Source organism: Neodiprion lecontei, chromosome 6, assembly GCF_021901455.1.
Source record: "Neodiprion lecontei isolate iyNeoLeco1 chromosome 6, iyNeoLeco1.1, whole genome shotgun sequence".
Lineage (NCBI taxonomy): Eukaryota > Metazoa > Arthropoda > Insecta > Hymenoptera > Diprionidae > Neodiprion > Neodiprion lecontei.
The window spans coordinates 21,859,483-21,878,853 of NC_060265.1; the positions used below are offsets into that span (position 1 = coordinate 21,859,483).

Here is a 19,371-nt window from a genome sequence, read left to right on the forward strand (position 1 = left end):
ACGATGTTTCCAACTTCCTGCGCGGTAATATTCAGACCGGAAACGAATCTTGTGTGCTAGCCACGGACACGTGTAAGTGCGGGTACCCGAGGGCACCGAACCGGGGTTGCGGGGACTTCCGAATATTGCATACCTACCTGTTCGTCTATTATTAACGTTTAATTAACCGTTTAGATCCATCCGGCGTTGCGAGCGCGTGGTTATGTTATAATAGTAGAGATGCAAGTAGAGCTTCTCGGGTGTAACACGTGGACGTACGAGAGCGATGTTTATTACCGCGTAGACTTTCACGGCTGGCAATTTTTCCACCCATATGAAATTTTCAATTGTACCTCACGCTTTTCTCCCTCTTCTCATTCCATTTACCGCAATATCTCGGTATTATTAGTAATGACCTGCTGCGACGACGCTTTCCGCTTCCAATAAACCAAAGGAGGAAGTTGCGTGCGACTTGCTTGACCTATTTCGCAGAAACGATTCCAAGTTCTATCCATTTGTCCTGTTACGATAATCGACGGATCGACGACACAAAGCCGTGCTGAGATTTCCTTCCACGCCGGTAGCGGTAGACTTCCTAACCCAGGTAGCCGCCTCGAGAGTATAAATTTTAAAGACCAGAGGGGGACCTGTAACAACGGACTGGCTGTCAGCTGGTTCTCCGTCGTTCGGCTGTGGGACGAAGCTGGAGGAGCGGTCTCATTATAGACGAGGAAAAGGGCAGATGTTGCTTTCTCGATGCTCTCAAAGCCTTGGCCGGGGTTTTAATAGATCCATCAAATTCATCGTCTGCGCTGATTTCTCGCGATACGATCATCTTTCTGCTCCGGTGGAGTCAACGGCCTGCTTTCTGGTTAACGTGAATCAGTTTTCCGGCTATCCCACAAGCAACGCAGCTAGCTCCCCCACGATGCTGAGGCCTGTTTACTCAGCGTGGGTCTTGCCTCGTGACTCTTCGCCTCCGGGCGAGATGTATGGCCCCGGAAAACAGGAGCATACAAATCCGAAACGCTGTTATTAGAGATAACTTATTCGCCCCGATATCCTTGCTCGGAACCGACGTTAAGCTTTCGCCGGGAGGCGTTTTGGAATCGCGACAATTTCCTCTCAATGGAACTCGTAAAGTCCTGAAAACCGTCCGTTGAATATCACTGGAGCATCTCCGAGCAGCCTATCCTCGCAGCAATATCGACCCACCGTGGTACATGATTATCCTCACTGATTCGGAGTCATTAAAGCACACATGTGCTTCGCTGAAGGTACGCAGAAAACCCATTAATTCGAGCAGCTCAACGAATATCTGCAAACGCGTCCCGAGCGCGGATTCGATACGTCTTCTCTGGAAGAATAGCACCGATCCAGTAACTCCGTCTAAGCCGGTGCACGTAATTGAGTTTGAGAACTTTGTTCCTCGGCTCGAAACGCACAGTAAAGCAAAAACGAACTCCGTGTAGCTGCCTAGTTCCGAGCCAACCGGGGAGCAAGAAAAGGCAGCAAAAAACTACGGCTGAGACGAGCCAGATCACGATCTAGGCGGCATGTTAGATCACGAAGGGGCGGCTCAATTAATCCAATTTTCATCTTTTCGCACTCCGGACTCGTGCAACTCGACGTTTCAGTGTTTCACCAGATCCTAATTGTCGCGCTCGAAAACGGCGAATTTGAAGTTAAGACAGACTTTAAACGTCAGCCCTGAGCAACGTTGACGGTGGGCTTTGTTCGCGGGTGGATGTATTATACAACCTTCGCAACGAACAATCCGCGGGACCGAATCGACCTATTTCTATTCAACGGCCATATCTCGCCGGAAAAAGGCATCTCGACTCCGCTCCAACCGACGCGGTTTCATTTTCATTCTCATTCTCTGCATCTGGCTCAAACCATCTCACATACGTGCGCTAAGCTGGTACAAGTCGCATAGTGTGTTGGTTGATCAGTGCGACCTATTTCGCATCGGTTGCCCGTTGTATCAAAGAGAGTCCCGCAAAAATGGAACAATCCAATTCCTCCTTATCTTTCTCCTCTTATCGGCACTTCGCGCTTCTCGTTTTTTCGAGCGAACGTATAAGGCGGTATTGTGATGAATCCCAGAAAAAATCCCATTGCGATGCCCAGATACTTTTACTCGTTGGTGAAAATTTTCAACGTCAAAAACGATCAATCAAGTAAGGTATAATCGTCGTACGTAGAATGCAACTTGAGGTCCACACGTGCCGAAGAATGCACCGAGATCTTTGCGCGACGTTGCAATATTCTTATTATGCGAATACGGCAGGTGCAGAGTGCAGTTGCTGTTTCAGTACCTTATGCATCGCGTTAACGAGCAACTGCCGGTAGAATTTATTCCACCCGGACAACAAGCCTCGGCCTTTTTCATCGGCTTATAAACGCTATAATACCTCGATGATTCTTACGTACGATATGCAGGGAGTTGACAATACATGCCAATTCTGATATCAATCCACAGCCTCTCTGTCAAACTATCGGATATCACGATGATAATTATTTCCAGACCACCGTAAAGTCCTGGCCAACTTATAATCGGCGGAAAACGAAATTTTTAAGAAACGCGAAAGAAATTCAATCACATTTAGGGAGCGTTCGGACTAACGATGTCCACTTCAGATAATTGACTACCGTCTAACAATGGTCGTCGGCAAACTCGACTAAATGAACGATACCACTTGTTCAAAATGACTCGGTTGTCGGTGTAAAAAAATGTTATTCTGCTATTCTTTCATTCAGGGCATAATACCCGAGCACGCGTAACAGTTCCGAAAGTAATATCCTTCCCAAATGAGCCTCGTAATCAATTGAACTCTGACCAACCGGCGAACCTTTCACGATTCTTCGTCTACAACCGAATCATTTGCAGAGCAACGCTTATATCACTATACACCTTAATAATAGACAATACGTCTGACGTTCGAGTAGATTAAATTCAAATATATCATGATATCACGGCTCACCTAGACCCATCTTTCGTTTAAGCTTCTTGAGGACTTTCATCTTGCTGCGTAAGGGCGCCAACACGCCAACGGTATCGGCACCGTTCTGATGATGATGGTTGTCGGTTGTTTTGCTGTTGTGGTTGTTGTTGTTGTTGTTGTTGTTGTTATTGTTATTGTTGTTGTTATTATTGTTGTTGTTGTGTCCGTGGTGGTGGTGTTGGTGATGATTGTGGTGGTGTTGGGACGAAGCACTGGCGTTCGCGCTGGCCGCGTGACTGCAGCAGTGACAGGGATGACTCCTACTGCTCGCGGAGCGCACCGCGCAATCACCGGACACCCCCATTAATGGAGCCGTCTTTAACTTGAAGAACTCGAAGAGACGACGTCGAAACAGCGTGCGATATATGTATATATATATATATCAATATACGATTCAATACATGTATACATACATATATTGGTTAGACCATGTATACATATGTGTGTATGTAGCTTCACCAAACAAGAGGATACATACGAATAAACTCTCCCGGCACTTTATAGTTACGATATATCTCGTTGGCACCAGTTTCGTTCTTGTATCGTTCGCGTGACCGCTCTCGTAACACGCGGTAAGATTTTTCGACACTTTTTCCTTATATTTTACCACTGTGTACGTGTTTACAGGTATTACCGAGTTCGACCGACGAATATATAATTCCAAGTATATATGTGTATATAGTTATATATATCCGTTTTATTACGCGTATGTAACGTAGTTGGTATTATCTTGACTAGATTAAAGAGACGAGTTGTTTCTTTTCTCTCGGGTAATTCCTTCTTCTTCTCTTCCGTCCTATCGCGGTAATTTATTTTTTTTTCCCCCCGAAATCGAGACAGAGTCTCCTTTACCGAAAACGTTACGAGAATTTAACTAGTTCAACGACGGAAACGCGCGTTTCATGCAAACTCAGCTGTAACAAGTACTACCGAATTAATTTCCTACGCGACGTTCTCAACGGCGAAGACGAGGAAGGAGTTGAGAAGAAGAAAAAAAAAAAAAAAACTATGCGGACGAGGCCGCGGCGCGCACCCAGCGAGATACCGTGCACGAGGAGCTCGGAACACTCGCTTTCTGTTCGAGCGCTCGCAGCGAACTGAAGGATCCTCGACGCTGCTCCCGGGGTATCGCCGAGGCGCGCGCGAGCCGCCGACCAATCGGAAAACGGCTCTTCCCCCACCCTGTCGCAGGGGTGTTCAGGGGTGAACCGCACCTGGTGAACAGCTGCCCTTACCTGGGCGCACCCGGCTGCCCCTCGGAGGTGGCGTAGCGGCTAGGTGCCACCCAGACTCCCTGGTTCGGTTGCCCGCCTGCCTGCCTGCCTGTCTTCTTCTTCTTCCTACCCACACTCGCCCGAATAAGCTGTCCCGAGTATGGGTAGGTATCGAGACGCAAGCTCCGGCCCCGCAGCGCCCCGGGATGACGATAAGAAGAAAGCCTTTGGACCGCCGCAGGTCGCGTGCCACGCGTCGTGCTTCGTCTCGACGAAGATCGATACCATTCACGTCTTTGCGAAGAACCTCGAGTCGAGCGTCTTCGCGTCCCTTTACGGGTTTGTCGGGGGTTAACGTCCCGAGGTACGATAACTGCGAAGTGTACACGGATCGAGATTTTTAGGCTCATTGATTGCGGTTGTCGTTAATGTACCAACTTCGGTGTTGTCAGGAGGAAGCGACGACTCCGAGAATCAGCGCTACGAAATCTGCATGAATTGCAATTCTTTAACCGGTTTTAAGAATCTCTGATTCTGGCAATCGTCAACGGGTGAATTCAACTCCGCACTGCTCAGGATAAGCTATTTCTGCCCGCAGTGTAATTCTGCGCCGAGGATAATCGGAACAGGAATTATTTGTAGTGCCTATCTACGGTATCACCTTTTCGACTCAAACTTTCCGATCCACCATTCATTCTCGGTCGAATAAACCGGTCGTTTTATTGCATTTTGAATTTAATTGGGGATTCGAGTAGATAACGTGATAGCACTGGTACAAAAACGTAATCTGAGAAGATGAAAAAATTGATTCCCGTTTGAAAGAAAGAACTTTTGAATCACGAGTAAGCTTTCAAACGGAAAAATCTATTCCTTGGCAAGAATCGTTCGATTAATTTGGCAAGGCGCACTCTGCTCTATTTCGACTTCTGCGTCCAGAGTTTGGGTTTGTCATGGGACGAGGCTGGTCCTGCGAGTCTCATGGAAACTTGATCCGGTCTCTCGGCCTTGTCGCAAACGTGCGAAAGAGATACTGTAGCTATCGCGTAACGCTACGGCGATTCCAGCACCGGACTGATTCGATCGTGACGATTTCATCCGCTCGGGCGTCTGGCTCTGCAGGAAAAGCAGACTAGATACTACTCGATTCACAGACTTGATTTTGTGAAGAATTAAGGTGTGTATAATTTTGAGGAATATAAGGGTGTCCCTGGGACAAGATCTCTGTCCTGAAAAGGACGACAGTGTCCTCCTCCATCAGGTAGTTCGGAGCCGTTCAAGTGAACGAATTGAAGAAAGTTACACAAAATTGAAAGCGAGGTGAGGTACCCCTATGTGTTTTATGGGGGCGCTTTTGATATTGTCGATGAAGCGATAAGACGAGAGCACGTGAAACTTCCAAATACGACGCGTATCGTATCGGCTTTAATGACTAGAATTCATCTCGCATGCGGGTTATGCATACTTTTTTCATCCGTCCAAAGTATCGTCCGTATCAGCGGGTAGTAAAACGATTTATTAAACACCGTCAAATCTAATTCCCGCATCTTAATTCAGGCCGAGAATCGACTCGTGCTGCGTAGACACCCGCCCCTAAAAAACCAACAACAGCGTGCAACGTCGGATAATAATTATCACAATTTCGTCTTTCACACGGAGAGAGACTCGGCCCAGTCGTATCTCCACTTCGTACAGCCCGCCTCGCTTCCGCTAACTGGTTTATAATTATCCTCAGAATAAGAGTAAAAAATGGTGGATCTGAAGCGTTCTTGTTACAGTAGAATTAATAGAAGTCTTAAAGAACGGTACGATTAATTTATCCCAACTTATATAAATCCAGGGCGGGTTGTTTTTTCCTCGCAGATTTCTCATTTCAATAGTTTTTTACCAACTTGTATTTTGAAAGATGAAAAATAAAATGATTCGATGGATGATATAATTTCCTGGATTATTGAAATAATGAATTAATGAAACGCACGCTGACCAATCTATGAACGACATTAAAATCAACGATAAAAAACGTTCCGTATACAGAACGGCGAGTTTGTTTCGTGAAAATCAGCTCACGTTATCGGAAATCCCAAGCGGCTTGGAGTGCGATGAATCATTGGTGGCACAAAAGAAGGAATAAATGAAGAAGAAAAAAACCGATCTAAAACAGTGGGAAGTAGATGAAACTATAGAGAGTGAAGCGTGAAGCATAAATATAGAAAAAGTTTGAAAGTTTAGTGAAAGGATGACTACTGCATAAGATGAATAAAGCCGGCTCTGCTGGAATAGTTATTATTACAGCAGGTGAGTCCAACATTTGTACAACTTAATCACACGCTACACCGACAAAAATCGTACGCAAATGAAAAATGCCAACGCGTGGCGAACGGGTGATAAATTAACGCCGAATATCAAACGCGCGGTGGGTTACGGCGTAGGTATACGTCCCATCGTCCCATAGGAAATCCCGATTTGCATAATCCCTGGAATATTTTAAGCTGGCACGGACAAGAGCACCGAAAGCCGATATCCATTCCCCGGCGATATTGGTTTTCGCCCGTATATCCCCGGATCAGGTACTGGTTCGCACATGTGCGCATGGCGTGCAGGTAGGCAAACAGCCGCATAGAGCGTCCGTCTATCCGCGCAGAAACCGCATTGCAGTTCTCAGGGACGAAAGGCTGGCCGATTTTCATGGCTAAATTAGCAGCGCCGGTAACGGATGGGCGAGGAAAGGATCCTCGAAATTGGAATAAAAATCAGGCAGTGAACCGCTGGACGAGTGGTAAAGAGAATTTTCCACACCGTCGCGGAATGTTGACGATAGTCGGCTACGAGACGCGATCGTGTCGTGATCGCGGTCCACGATTTGCGACTCTGCAATCAATCGAGGTGTGAAGAACGTGATCTCGTTTAGAAAAAAACTTCTCGTCAAGTTGTCACGCCGCGAGTTGTTGTACGGCGTGAAACGGACCAGATCCAAACGCCGAGGGAACGTGAAATTGGAAAGAGAATTCGATCAGCGCGTATTATTTTCTCACGCGTTGCAAAACTGACCCAAGTCTCTCTGAGCGATCGCAGACAAGCAGTTTCTTTTCTTCTCGGCTACTACTTCCTATAATTGGAATCGTTAAATTACTCTTTTTCGTAGTCTTGCAATACGCGATATTCGTTCCATCTAGTTTCAACGACACTTCTGGATTAATCTTCAACGTTTCTTTTTTTTTTTTATTTTTTTTTTACTTCATCTCGTTGGAATTCAATCCAACGTTGGGTTTATTTTTCGCGGACCTGCTCGATGATCAGGTCCCGCATTGTAATAGTCCTCGAATCAACAAGTGAGAAGGGTGCATAGTAATCGAAGCGCTGCACATTCCGCGCTTTTCCTACCCCTGTGCACCTCACAGAAATTCGCGTTTACTCCCATTGAGCGCACCCTTGTTGTAATACCGTGAGGTACAAGGGTAGAGTGCCGGGTGAATTCGCGTACAGCTACCGCAGACAATATGCATGCGTAAAGGTAAACTTGCATGTCGAATGGCGGTTGTCCGCTTACCGCGAACAGAATGTGGTAATCGACTATTTTCGTCGCGCTACGGATTTGATTAATACCGGTTATGCTAACGAGCAGATTGTCTGCAGTTTCCTCGTCTGTGTTCATCGAGTTTTTAAATTGCGAAGGAGCAGCTCCTTCGCCAGAAATTGTACGTCTAATCAGGGTCACGACGCTTTTGCTAAAATAAGATTACCCGACTTTTCCCGTAACGAAAAACTCAGGATTCCCTGATCTTTTTGCCACAAAACTTAGGTAATGTTGTATGATTTTTATGACCAAAGTTCCGGAAATTGTGCACCTTCGATGTATGATTTTGAATTCGAAACCACATAGCATTGCTTCGTTTCATACAAATAATTAGAATTGAACAAGTCCATTTCAAAAGGTTAGCTTTGCTGAATTTAGGAAGCATCGTTGCGGTTTGAAAACAATTTATACAACAAAAGTCTATCACAATTCCCCGGCTATTCCCGGGTTTCCCGGAGTGTTGGCCACTCTGCTAATGAAGAGGATCGCCATCCTCTCTACCTGCAGATCAAATCCTTACGAATCTTACCCAACCGAGAGCCGTACCGATTTATTCCGATGTTCGTCCGCGAGATTAGTGTGGCGGAAAAAGATCAACGACAGAATACCGCCGCACCTTTTGGCTAACACGTGCTATCCCCGATAATTCTGTACCGTAAAACAGATTTATTAGGAGATTTAGTTGGGATTGGGAGCCGTTTTTTACAGGTAAAAAGAAACCCGATTAAAAACCCGCGACTTAATATTCTAAATATTATTGTAGACCCGTCTACCGGGAATCCGTTATAAAAAAAAAAAAAAAAAAAACAAAAAGAAGAAGACAGGTTCGCAGAAATATTTGCAACAGGTATTTTTGACGAGGACAAATATTACGCGACCATTTCAAGGTGTAATGAGGAAACTTGAGCGAAGTTGATGCGAAAGGTCAAGAATCAACTCGATTTCAGACGTGAGTATTTCGGAGGAATCTGATTGGCTGAGCGACGGTTATCTACGGAACATATCGAGTCTGCAGCCGGAACACTTTTTTACGTCCGGTAAACTCGGTAGCTCCGTAGCTCATGGGGGTGAACTGCAGACCAGGCGTGTCTCCGTTTCCTTGTGCGAGCTCCGTAACTCGGTTCGTCGGTAGGTTCGTATGTATGAAGTTAACTCGTTCACTCGCTCTACTCCCACGTACGGTTGTTCATTAAGCCCGTCTTTCCGTCTGTCCGCCCATCCTTTCATCACCAATACCAAAGCCTTGGAAAATTGAAGCTTTGTGACGACCACGGGAAACGACGATTCAGGTTGTTGAACACGTGTAATACCGATCTGGAACTCTTCGTGTATCGCGCTTTTCATGTCGTGATCCGGTAACAGGCTTCGATCGGCTGAGGCAGAAGCCTCAGTCTTGTGCTTGGATTTATTCAAAATTCAATTGAATACACGAATCCCGTTTTAACGTAATTAAAAATAATTTTCACCTTTCAGCCGAGATTCTGCGACATGTTCGAATTGATATAGATTCGTTAAACCATAAAATTTCAATCAATCGGATACTAAAAAAGCAAAGTCGAGGCAAAGTTAGAAGAGCAATCATATTTTTGCGAGCCACTGCAGAGGTTAATCAAATTTTCTAGTAAAAGTTTTTATACGGGATATTTTTCAAATTTTTATCTGTTCTAGGAAACTCAATCAGAATGTTTGAGAAACTTTAATATCTATAGAACATCGTACGTAACTCCAGTTCAGAGGGAAAAAAAAAATCACCAATCGGCAAAAAGAATTTTCAAGACTCATCGAATTCGGAAACTCGATACTTTGATGTGCAGACGAGACACGTACTTGAAATATTTGCCTACAGCAGGGGAGAATAGAACGCAGATGAAAGGTTCAACTTGATCAATCGATAAAACAAGAAGTCCAAGTCCTACGAATAGGAAAGTAAGAATAAAAATCGCGGTGACGTTTCGGCGCTTGCAAAAGAACAAAAAAAAAAAAAGAAGAAGAAATGCGTACAAGACGAGAACGGGAATATGTTTATAATCGAGACGCCTGCCCTGCGTACGCTATAAAATTTCACATCTTATAGGTACGTACATCTGTCTGTCCCTTCGGTCCCTCCGGCAAAATAGGAGGAGGGCCCGTCTCTGCCCTGCCATTCGACTGCAGATGCATTTAGCACAGAGATACAAGACGCACACAACCGCAGGCCTCGCATGCGTTAGCGCGGAATGACGCGGGGTGGCGGAAGTTAGAGGGTGGCGACCGGAAGCCGGGGAGACCGGCGCGTGCCCGACGCATATTCCGCTCCTCCTCCACATACGAGTCGTCATCCCTTACACAGACGAGAAATATATGCGCGCCGACGAGACCTTTCGAAGGTGTATCGTCGGCTCGGGTTACGGACAAAGGGGATCGGCGCTGTTCCATCGCCGGGGGTTGCCAACCGTCTTGAGAAACGCATCCGCAACTCGGGGGAAGAAATATCGTGGCTGACGATCGTTCCGATTTCTCGAAACTTTACTCGGGGGGCGGTTTTTCATTTCGCCGATGTCCGATGCGAGGCCTCGTTTCGGATATCGTATCGTCTCAGGAAAATACCGAGGGCTCGATTCGAGGATGAGAAGCTCTGGCCGAAGGCATCCTTCGCAGTCCTGATCCTGCAGGAGAGAAGAACACGAGACCTCCGCTCGCATCTGACGTCGAGGCAATGACCGAAACTACATGCTTTTTTTCATTCGCTGTACACATGCTTCTCTCGGGCTTTTCACATAGGTATACAGCTGTACATATGTGTGTATATTATTCTCAGCGAGCGAATCCTTGTTCAGGACGATGATGCGGAGCACGAGAGAATTCTGACGGATCAACCTTTGAGTCGTAATGGTAAAGGTATTCTTATCACATATTTGATATCCATTTTTTGTATATTTGGAGAACTTTTCAACATATTTCTTTGCGTTTTTTTTCTACTTCTGAGAGTTATATGCTCGTAGGATTTTAATACTCGGGAGTAATTATTGCGATATGATGTAGATTATTAGCGATAGAAATAAATTGATGGGAAAAAATCGTGACAACTGAAGAAATAATTCAATTCCGAGAAAGTTACACATCTACATGTATACATGTATTACATAAATATAAGTTTTTGGGGTCGCTGATTACGAATCTGAAATCAGATTTAAAAAGTTCAGCATGGCGAATCCAATTAGCGACCCCGAAAACCATACAATACTATCTTGTTACAAAAGTTGACTCGGCACAACAATGTGTTACTCAAAGGGTTAATCGTAACACAGAAATTCCGCAGAGGGTAATTATATCTTGGGAAAGTTTCGTCGACCGCAAAAATCGTGATATAGGTTTTTATGGGAATAGCTGGAGGTGGGAGACGTTGAAGATGTAGAGAATTTTTTCCGAAAACAATCACGGAAAGCCGTATTTTTTTTCTTCTTCTCCTTCTTCGCCGATTATGCGTGCCGATCGACCCGTGTCCTCCGGCCCGACACGTTAACACGCGTTTCCGCACATGTGTGCGAGAATTTTGCACGTGTGTGCGTTGCGTATCCGCCGGTGCGGGTGCTGCGCCCGTGTAAAAGAGAGGACGTGGCATGGAAATTGTGCCGGGTTTAAGGTGTTGCTTTCCTGAGGAAACGGAGACACGCTCGGCAACTCCGGAATAGCTCTTTGACTCCCATAATATAACGAACAGCCAACAATATCATGCGACGGCCGAGCAAACCTAAATCATTTCAGAATAAATCGTGCTTGTTTGATGGTTTATTGAGATCTTTCCCATAGCCATGTTGGGGAACAAATATCATCCCAAATATCATCGCAAATTTATCGCAATTGTCCGCGTCACTTGACTGTTTTTGCGAAGAGCTTGTTTTTTTTTTTTGCAACTTCTGACATTCGTTCACCTCGAACCGCATACGAGTGGTGTGCAGAATACGCGAGTTTGTATATTTTCTGATTGAAAATACCCCGCTGATCAAAGTCGGATTACATACAAGGATAATCTGCGCTTAGAAATTTTCATCGTCGAAGAACATTGGCCGTATATTTTCTCAAAACTTTACTACCGACCGCTGAAAACCGTCTGCGATTCTGTATAGTAAATAATCAACGTTCCCACTTTCGTATACTTCAAATACGATCGAGCTTTACTCCGCACTTCGGATCAGCTGGATAAAAGATTATAATGTTGGAAGCCGCGGTACGGACTATCCGTGTAATGAAAACGACCTTGTTTCGCCCCTCCGACACGCCATCATTATTTCATTACGTCGATCCTTGTCTACGCGTGCACGAGTAGGTACTTGAAGATAAATGATCTCTATCTACGCCTGGCCAACTGCGGACGAACGGCGTGAAGAGAGAGGTAACGAAAGGCGCGTAACGCGGGGGAGAAGAGAAGGAACGAATTTTATTTTCTGATCGGCTATGAATGAAAATGTCGAAACTTGTAGAGGCCGATGAAGAATTTTACCAGATCCGCAATCACGCGTTTCGAGTATGGAAACTCTGCAGGCGGCTCCTTCGGACTTTCTCGATTTTTTCGCCGTGGGTTTGTTATCTACGCACACGCGCAGCGGGGGCCAAAGTTTCCGGAATCTCGTGAATATCTAAGCAGATGCACGCTATTTTTGTATGCCGTAGAAATTTACATCTGGAATACACGGGTCGAGAGCTGCTGAGCGCGCGGTTGCAGACACGTTAAACTCACGTACGTGGGTTCCTACTGACTTTGTCTCGGTGTTGGTGATTCATTCAGAATCATTTATTCATTCAGCGTTGATTGTTATACCGAGACTCGGGGCGGTCCGACACCGCGTTCTTTTTCTACACGTGCAGAGCAACGTGCCGAACGCGCTCTACGCCACGATAATATCATATAATATAGTATTTGTTCGCCCGTCACGAAATTTTCAACCCAGAAATCCTGGCCCTCGACTTTCGAGGCCTTTGCCCTTCTCGCCTTTGTCTACAACAAAACAGTTACAGCATTCCTAGGGTGTGATTTGACATTTTATTTTATTTTATTTTTTTTATTAGTAATCAATTGGGCGACCGCTGTGCAGGTGTGGTTACGTTAATTAAGTATAACAGGTGAAGCAATTGTTTGTTTTTGACACGATAAGTATGTAATTTATGTTTCTCCATTTTAATGATTTTACTTCGGTAACCGAAGAGTAAAGAAGGTTGATCAAAAAGTTTTTACTGCCTGCGTTGTTTGACAGGTGCATGACGCGGAAGAGTCGTTGCGGGAAAAGAAGGAACCTTGGAAGATACGGGGGGAAGGAGGGGGAGGAGGAGGAGGAAAAATAGAGTGAGGCGTAAAAGCCCTGCAAGCCTGGCAACTAGCGGTCTGTGAAGCAGCGGTTTTAAAACGAGTGAAACTATTCGTGTATGATCGTGAAGCCCGTATGCAGCTGCCGATCCAGCGAAGCAGCGCGAGTCGGTATCTCGAGACTTGTACGGAAGCCGAAGGAGCGAAGGAATGAACGAAGTGAGAAGGCACGTGGTGCAATTAAGCTTTTCCGACCGTCGCACGATATTTGCTTGGCGGAAAATCTTAAAGGCTCCGTAACCGCGGAGCAGGGGTTAAAAATGTCAGACTAGGCGACTTACGCTCGGCTAATAAAGCAATCTGCTTTCGGCTTCAGGCACAAAGACCATTATCTCGTTATCCAAATAACCGTTGCACATTAAAGCAGCCGTCCCGGTTATATCCAGGGCGGCGAATTGAGCCGCACCGGAGTGACTACAATTTTTTCTCACCAATGCAGAAGAGGAATTCGATAATGGTGATCGAGGAAAATAGTGAGGATGAAAGTCATTCCGGCATTTGATTAGAGAATGTCGGTTACGGCTAGAAACGGTTTCGGAAAGACATCTGCGTGATCAGGTGGTTGCGGTTTTGGTATTTGGTAAGTTACCGATATTCGGATACACGATCCGGAAGTCGGATGCGGAAAGGCATTCGTTGCCCGAAGACGAGCCTTCGTCGACGAATGGATAATTATTAACGGTGACATCGGTGGAAGATAATTCACGCCGATGGTAATTAAGGAGGAGGAACATCGCTTACCGAAGTCGTAAAATCGCAACCGTCATTTGCAAAGATGTGTCGATGTGACGCTTCCTGCGCTCTTCAATTCTGCTTCCTCACTTTATTGCTCGATTAATTCCTTCCGACTGCGTTATTAATATAAAAATTGAACGGTAATAAAGTCACGACGGTCTCATTTTTACTGTCCCGTTCACACTCAGAAAAGGCCGCGAGAATTCTCACTTTCCCGTTGGCAGGTGTGCCGACTGATCACAGACAGAGAACATCTCGCGATGGTGGCCTTTCGGTTTATTTAATTGATTTCGAACCAAGGAGTTGGAAAGATGACGGTAGGGTGCGATTTTATCTTCCTGAATTTCAAGGCCACCGCAAAATTTCAGCTTTCAAAACTTGAAAAATTTTCCGCAGGTATGAATTTCACGGAAAGTATTCGTCAGTAGGAAACAATATCTTGTTTCTAATTCACCGCCGCCCCCCTCCTCGTCCCTCTTAATCAGCGAAATTTTCATTCCACTAATTGGTACGGATTTAAATGTAAACCACGCCGAGATATTGCCGCGGTTAAAACTCCGCCGAGTACGATATTAATTGGAAAGTGCAGCTGTCTCGTTCACGTTTCATCTATTTGTCGAAGGTGTAGTACAGTGTTCCATGAAAAGGTTCGAGACGTTTCGAACCACCGTCGATACGTCTCGGGAAGGACGAAGACAGGTGCCCGGCGATATGTTGCCCTGCACGAGAGGTCTCCGACTTCTAGGAGTAGCTGTGCCACGATCCTTGCGAGTTGGTTGGCTGCGCCGCATCGAGACAGGTGCATTTCCTCTTGGGAGCAGGGTTCATTCAAGACGTTACCTCGAGCTGGCTCGGGCGAAACGTTTTCGAATTTCATCCACCTCCACCCCCCGAATCGTCCGTGAATCGGACAACGCGATTTGTGAAATCTGTACAAGTTCGCGCTCGACGCAGCATCGGGGCTTACCTAATTTGAACGGAACCGATCGCCCACTCGACGCCGCATAGAAGGTACAATCCGAAGTGTTGAGAAACTAAAATCATTGACCTGAAAAAATATAGCGAGTCTTTCAATCAGTCCCGATAATTATAACATGCCGAGTGAAAAAATTCGACCAATGAGATTGCCCGATTGTCTCGTCGGTCGGTGTTGAGTAGGTGTCACCGGCGTCTTTCTTATCTTATGTTTTATGAAAAGTGGTTATATTGTCCCACGCCACCTACGCCCACGTGGAGTAAGACCGAGTGTTTGCAGGTTCGCCGGATAACGAATTGCTTATTAAGAGAACCGCTTAGGATCGAGGCCATCCGTAAAACGGTGACGATTCGCGAAGGACGCTGATATCAATGATCGGACGAAAGTTAAGCGGGCGGATTTCTGTTCGTTGCGTGCACGCGCCTTGTACTTGAAATTCAAATGCCAACGGTGAAATTTTGAATCCTCGAATCAACCAGCCGCTACCTTCAAACCAGAGCCAATAGCAGCCCAGCATCTTAGATTTATCTCCACCTGTAACATCTGCCTCACAGCTGATCCTGCACTCTCGAATTTTACCTACCTCACTTTGTTGTAATGGGGAAACTTTCAAGCTGGAAGAAACAAGTCTGTACTTATTGATTATTAAGCAATTTTTTAGACTTACAAAGCACAGGCGAAATGTGAGATCTAGTTTCGATTTATGAAAAATCATAGCGGAAATAAGCATATACAAAATACGATATTTTACAAGAACATTTTCCGAACTGATTCCTCGAGCAGGATAATTAATCACTTTGGTTTCCCGAGTGTTGTGATACATGTCAAATTGATTTTACCGTGAACGTGTATTTCCGAGAGTGGATTATACGAGACATTTTGAAGCCGGGTTATTTCTCACCCGTCGACCGAGTAGAGAGATGAGATGAGATCTCTTCCACCCGGAAGGCAATCTTTGAAAGCACCGTGCTTACCAAGATATGGTCGACATTGGCGCGGGGGGATTCGCACGAGTTAAACAAGGGTTATTTATATTTTGGGAGTCAGCAAGTAACGTCGCTCTCTTCACCCCCACTTTTTATTCATGAGGAAGAGACTCCCCCAGGCGGAAAAAGAGAAGGTATCAACCCGATGAACCGAATACGTGGTGGGGAATAATTTTTTGGATCATACATAACGCTTCCCTCTTCTCTGAATTCACTCCACCAGATTAAGTATTATGGAACTGGAGCCAAAAAGTTCGTTCGTGATCGAAGAATCTTGCCAGTTTATGTTTAAAAAATTGGGGGATGGGGGATAAATATGGCGCATATTTTTGGATTCAATTTTTCGCCGGAATAGCTTATGGAAACAAATTTTATCGAATGTTTAGCATGTCGTTTTTTATACGCTTTAGGAGTCAGAAATTTTGATCCAAGTTTGGGAGTCAAACGGAAGAAAATTATTTTCGGAGTATCGAAAATTTCTAAATACTGATTCGGCTATTTGAGAATCAATCGTGCGGGGTTTTCAGGTCACGGTGCGACAATTTTAGCGCGGTAAAAAATTTCTCCGAGACCTCGGGATGAGAAAGAATTGGAAAATGCCCGCAGTGACAATTCAAAGGTTGGGGATTCCCAGAAGCAAGATCACGCCCGGAGAAACGATGATCTCGAGTTTTGTAACAGTGTAAAAGTGTCCGGGAGTCTCGCATTCTCAAGAATTCTATTGAAATCGCAAAAGCAGCTACAGAGGCCAAGGAGAAGGCAGCCTTCGGTGTTGCGGTCGTGTCGAGAAATTGTGCAACAAACAAAGTGTGTCTCCAGGAGAAGAAGGACGTCGCGTAGGGTCTAATAGCTTCCTAAATGGTTTTCAATAGCCCGAAATCGAACGGCTGAAAGGCGATTCGTCCCGCAGAGAAGATGCAAGGAATACTGGGACGTTTAAAAAGGCGTTTAAAAGTCTTTTGGTCGAGCGCAGCGGTCCTTTAAGCTCGAAGCTCCCTGCGGGATTCGCGATTGTCGGTTTTCCGGAAATCATCGATATCGCAAACAATGATTTTTCGCTTGTATTTTCACCCGGCCCTGATTTTCCGTATCTCTCTCTCTATCACTCTCTCTCTCTCGTTGATCAGCGAAACCGTTTTCTGGGGGGAAATTCACGCGCCATTCCGAAAGCCACGCGAACCGTTCCCAGTCCATCGGACAAATTAAATCACTGGAGTTTCTTTCGCGGCCGCGTACATCTTTCGTTACTTCTAGGCGGAAACGGAAAGCGAGTGGAAAAGATAAGATAACGGGATTCCTCGGGAAAACCAGGCTGCCGACAATCCGGAAGAATTAAAGGCCAACAGAGTCTTTGAAAGCATCGCAACCCAACCTTCTCTTCGCAACTGCGTTCTCGATTCTTTGCGTTTCTTTGTCAATCAGTTGAGGTCTGCAGCGGACCCGCGGTACCTACGCAATTTTGTATCGTAGCACTATTTGAGTTCAGGAATATTTACGACGTTTTGCGCTGATTCTTTTCACCGAATCCACCAGCGTTTGAGTCTCTCTCAAATGTGTTTGACTTTTAGTTGCAGCGCACGGCGTGCCGATTTTCCGAAAAAATTTGAACCCTGGAAATTCATTTTTTTTTATTTTCTTTTCATTTCTAATCATCGTAACACGGTTTACCAGCCAAGGTAAAAATATGCGCTTTATCTACATCCTGTGTTGTTTTCACGTTTCTTGATGACCGTCTACCGCAAGCCGATTATTAAACGTTAACCAAAAAGATAACGTATTCTCTGTACTTTCCTACTTAACGCGGTTTGAGGCCGTTGGCGTGTTAACGAGGCCATAGCAAAGCGAGCGAACAAAAAATTCTTAATAACAGGAAAAAAATATAAAAGCCTCGCCTCTTCGATGCCTGTGCAGATGAGAAACGATGAGCTAGGTACTTCACGCTTCCTAATTCGATTAGCAGGCCTCTCACTAAGAACTGTGGCTAAGTACTCGACGACAATGATGCTAGGAAAAATTTGAAATAACGATAAACAACATGCGTCCATTAACATACTCTCAAAGATTTCATCTAATCTATTGATCGTTTTAAAATCTGATCCATGATGAAATCATGTTTTTACTTTTCTCAGCACTTTAAAAGTTTCGGATATACATGGATAAATGTTTGAACGTTTTGATGCTTTTGAGAAGATTTCGTGATCATGTTGAATGTATGATAAACATATTTGAATCGTGTGAAAAACAGAATTGATTGTCAGTGAAATTTTTGAAAAACACAGCAAACGTTAATAAAAAGAATCATTTAATTTTACCTACTACATAATTTAAACATGTTTGTTATAGAATCAAGTTTGTTTTTTCAAATTCGTAAAATGTTGAAACATATTTTATTCTAGTTAAATCGGCAATTTTACACGTCTTAGAGAGAAGTAAATACGGGAAAAAAATTATTTCACTACGAAAATAATGGCAATTAAATAATGACAAATGACTTGAAATAATTGTGTGTTAAAAAAATGACTGAATTTTTTTAGAATTTTTTGTATCCCTATCGTATAATGAAAGTTAGAAAAGATATGAATATTCATAACTCTATTATATCACCGGTACAAAAGCCTTTCAACGAAATTAAACACGGTATAGAGCAAAAAAAAAATCTGGTCGTATTGTCACGGAATTAATTATGAGGTTGAAGTTGATAAAGTTACTTCAACGATGCGTATTTGGGAAAATCGTTACTCCGCAACCTCAGAATTGCGTGAAATTCAAGCGGTCAAATCATAACGAAAAAAACATGTTCATATTTTGCAAAGCCAACTCCTTGCAAGTCGTTCTAAAACTATGCAACATTTTACTCCATATTGTTTCGTTAGGTTAAAGTTACCAACTTCAACATGATAATTAATTCCCCAGACACACACTGAGAGAAATTTTTAGTTCCGGTTACCGTTCAGTCCTCAACTATTATCATTTTTTACCACAATCAAAAGATATAGTTCTAGGTAATTATTATAAAAATTGACGTTAAAGCCTTGTTTAACTAAAAAAGTAGAGCAAGCCTCAGAAACTGATTTTGCGTTTCAATTACCAAAAAAGGATCGACAATAGCGTAAAATGGTTACGCGTGCCTCGTTTTTCGTAATCCCAACAACATTCGAACAGTTCTTTCAACCGTACCTGTTTCACTGAATTTTTCTAGTTACTGTAACAAATGAAATTTTTCTCAGTGCACAGACCCTCCGCAATCCCGCAGGTTGGAATCGATCGAGAGGCCGAGTCGTCGCGAGGCGTGCGAGAAAACGCAAGGATCAAGTGTACAGACTTGGAGGGATCGTAAGGACGGGAGGCTGTTCGACTGTTAGTTTCTCGTCTCTCCTTACGGCGCAGCGTGCGGCGCGACAAAGGAGTCGCAGACGTGCGACAGGTGCGGGCGCGTGCCCTCAGCCAATGGGGATTCCGAATTTTCCCCCCTTTCCTCGCCTTGTAACCTCCGGCACGCGTATGTGGCGTGTAACCGAAGCGGGTACATACAGCCAACCTTATATACGCAAGAACGAGCCG

General features: G+C 44.7%; 1 protein-coding gene across 2 annotated transcripts in view; it reads right to left on the reverse strand.

The window, feature by feature from the left end:
• LOC107224605 (protein neuralized) overlaps positions 1 to 19,371 on the reverse strand; it is a 60,204-nt gene that overhangs the window by 19,743 nt on the left and 21,090 nt on the right. Inside the window, exon 1 of one of the 2 annotated variants that reach the window (XM_015664723.2) lies at positions 2,967 to 3,986. The exons of the other annotated variant lie outside the window; for it this stretch is intronic. Within the exon in view, the coding sequence (XP_015520209.2) occupies positions 2,967 to 3,291 (325 nt within the window). The 5' untranslated portion in view covers positions 3,292 to 3,986. Of the gene's footprint in view, positions 1 to 2,966; positions 3,987 to 19,371 lie in introns of those variants that run through there. 2 annotated transcript variants of the gene reach the window in all.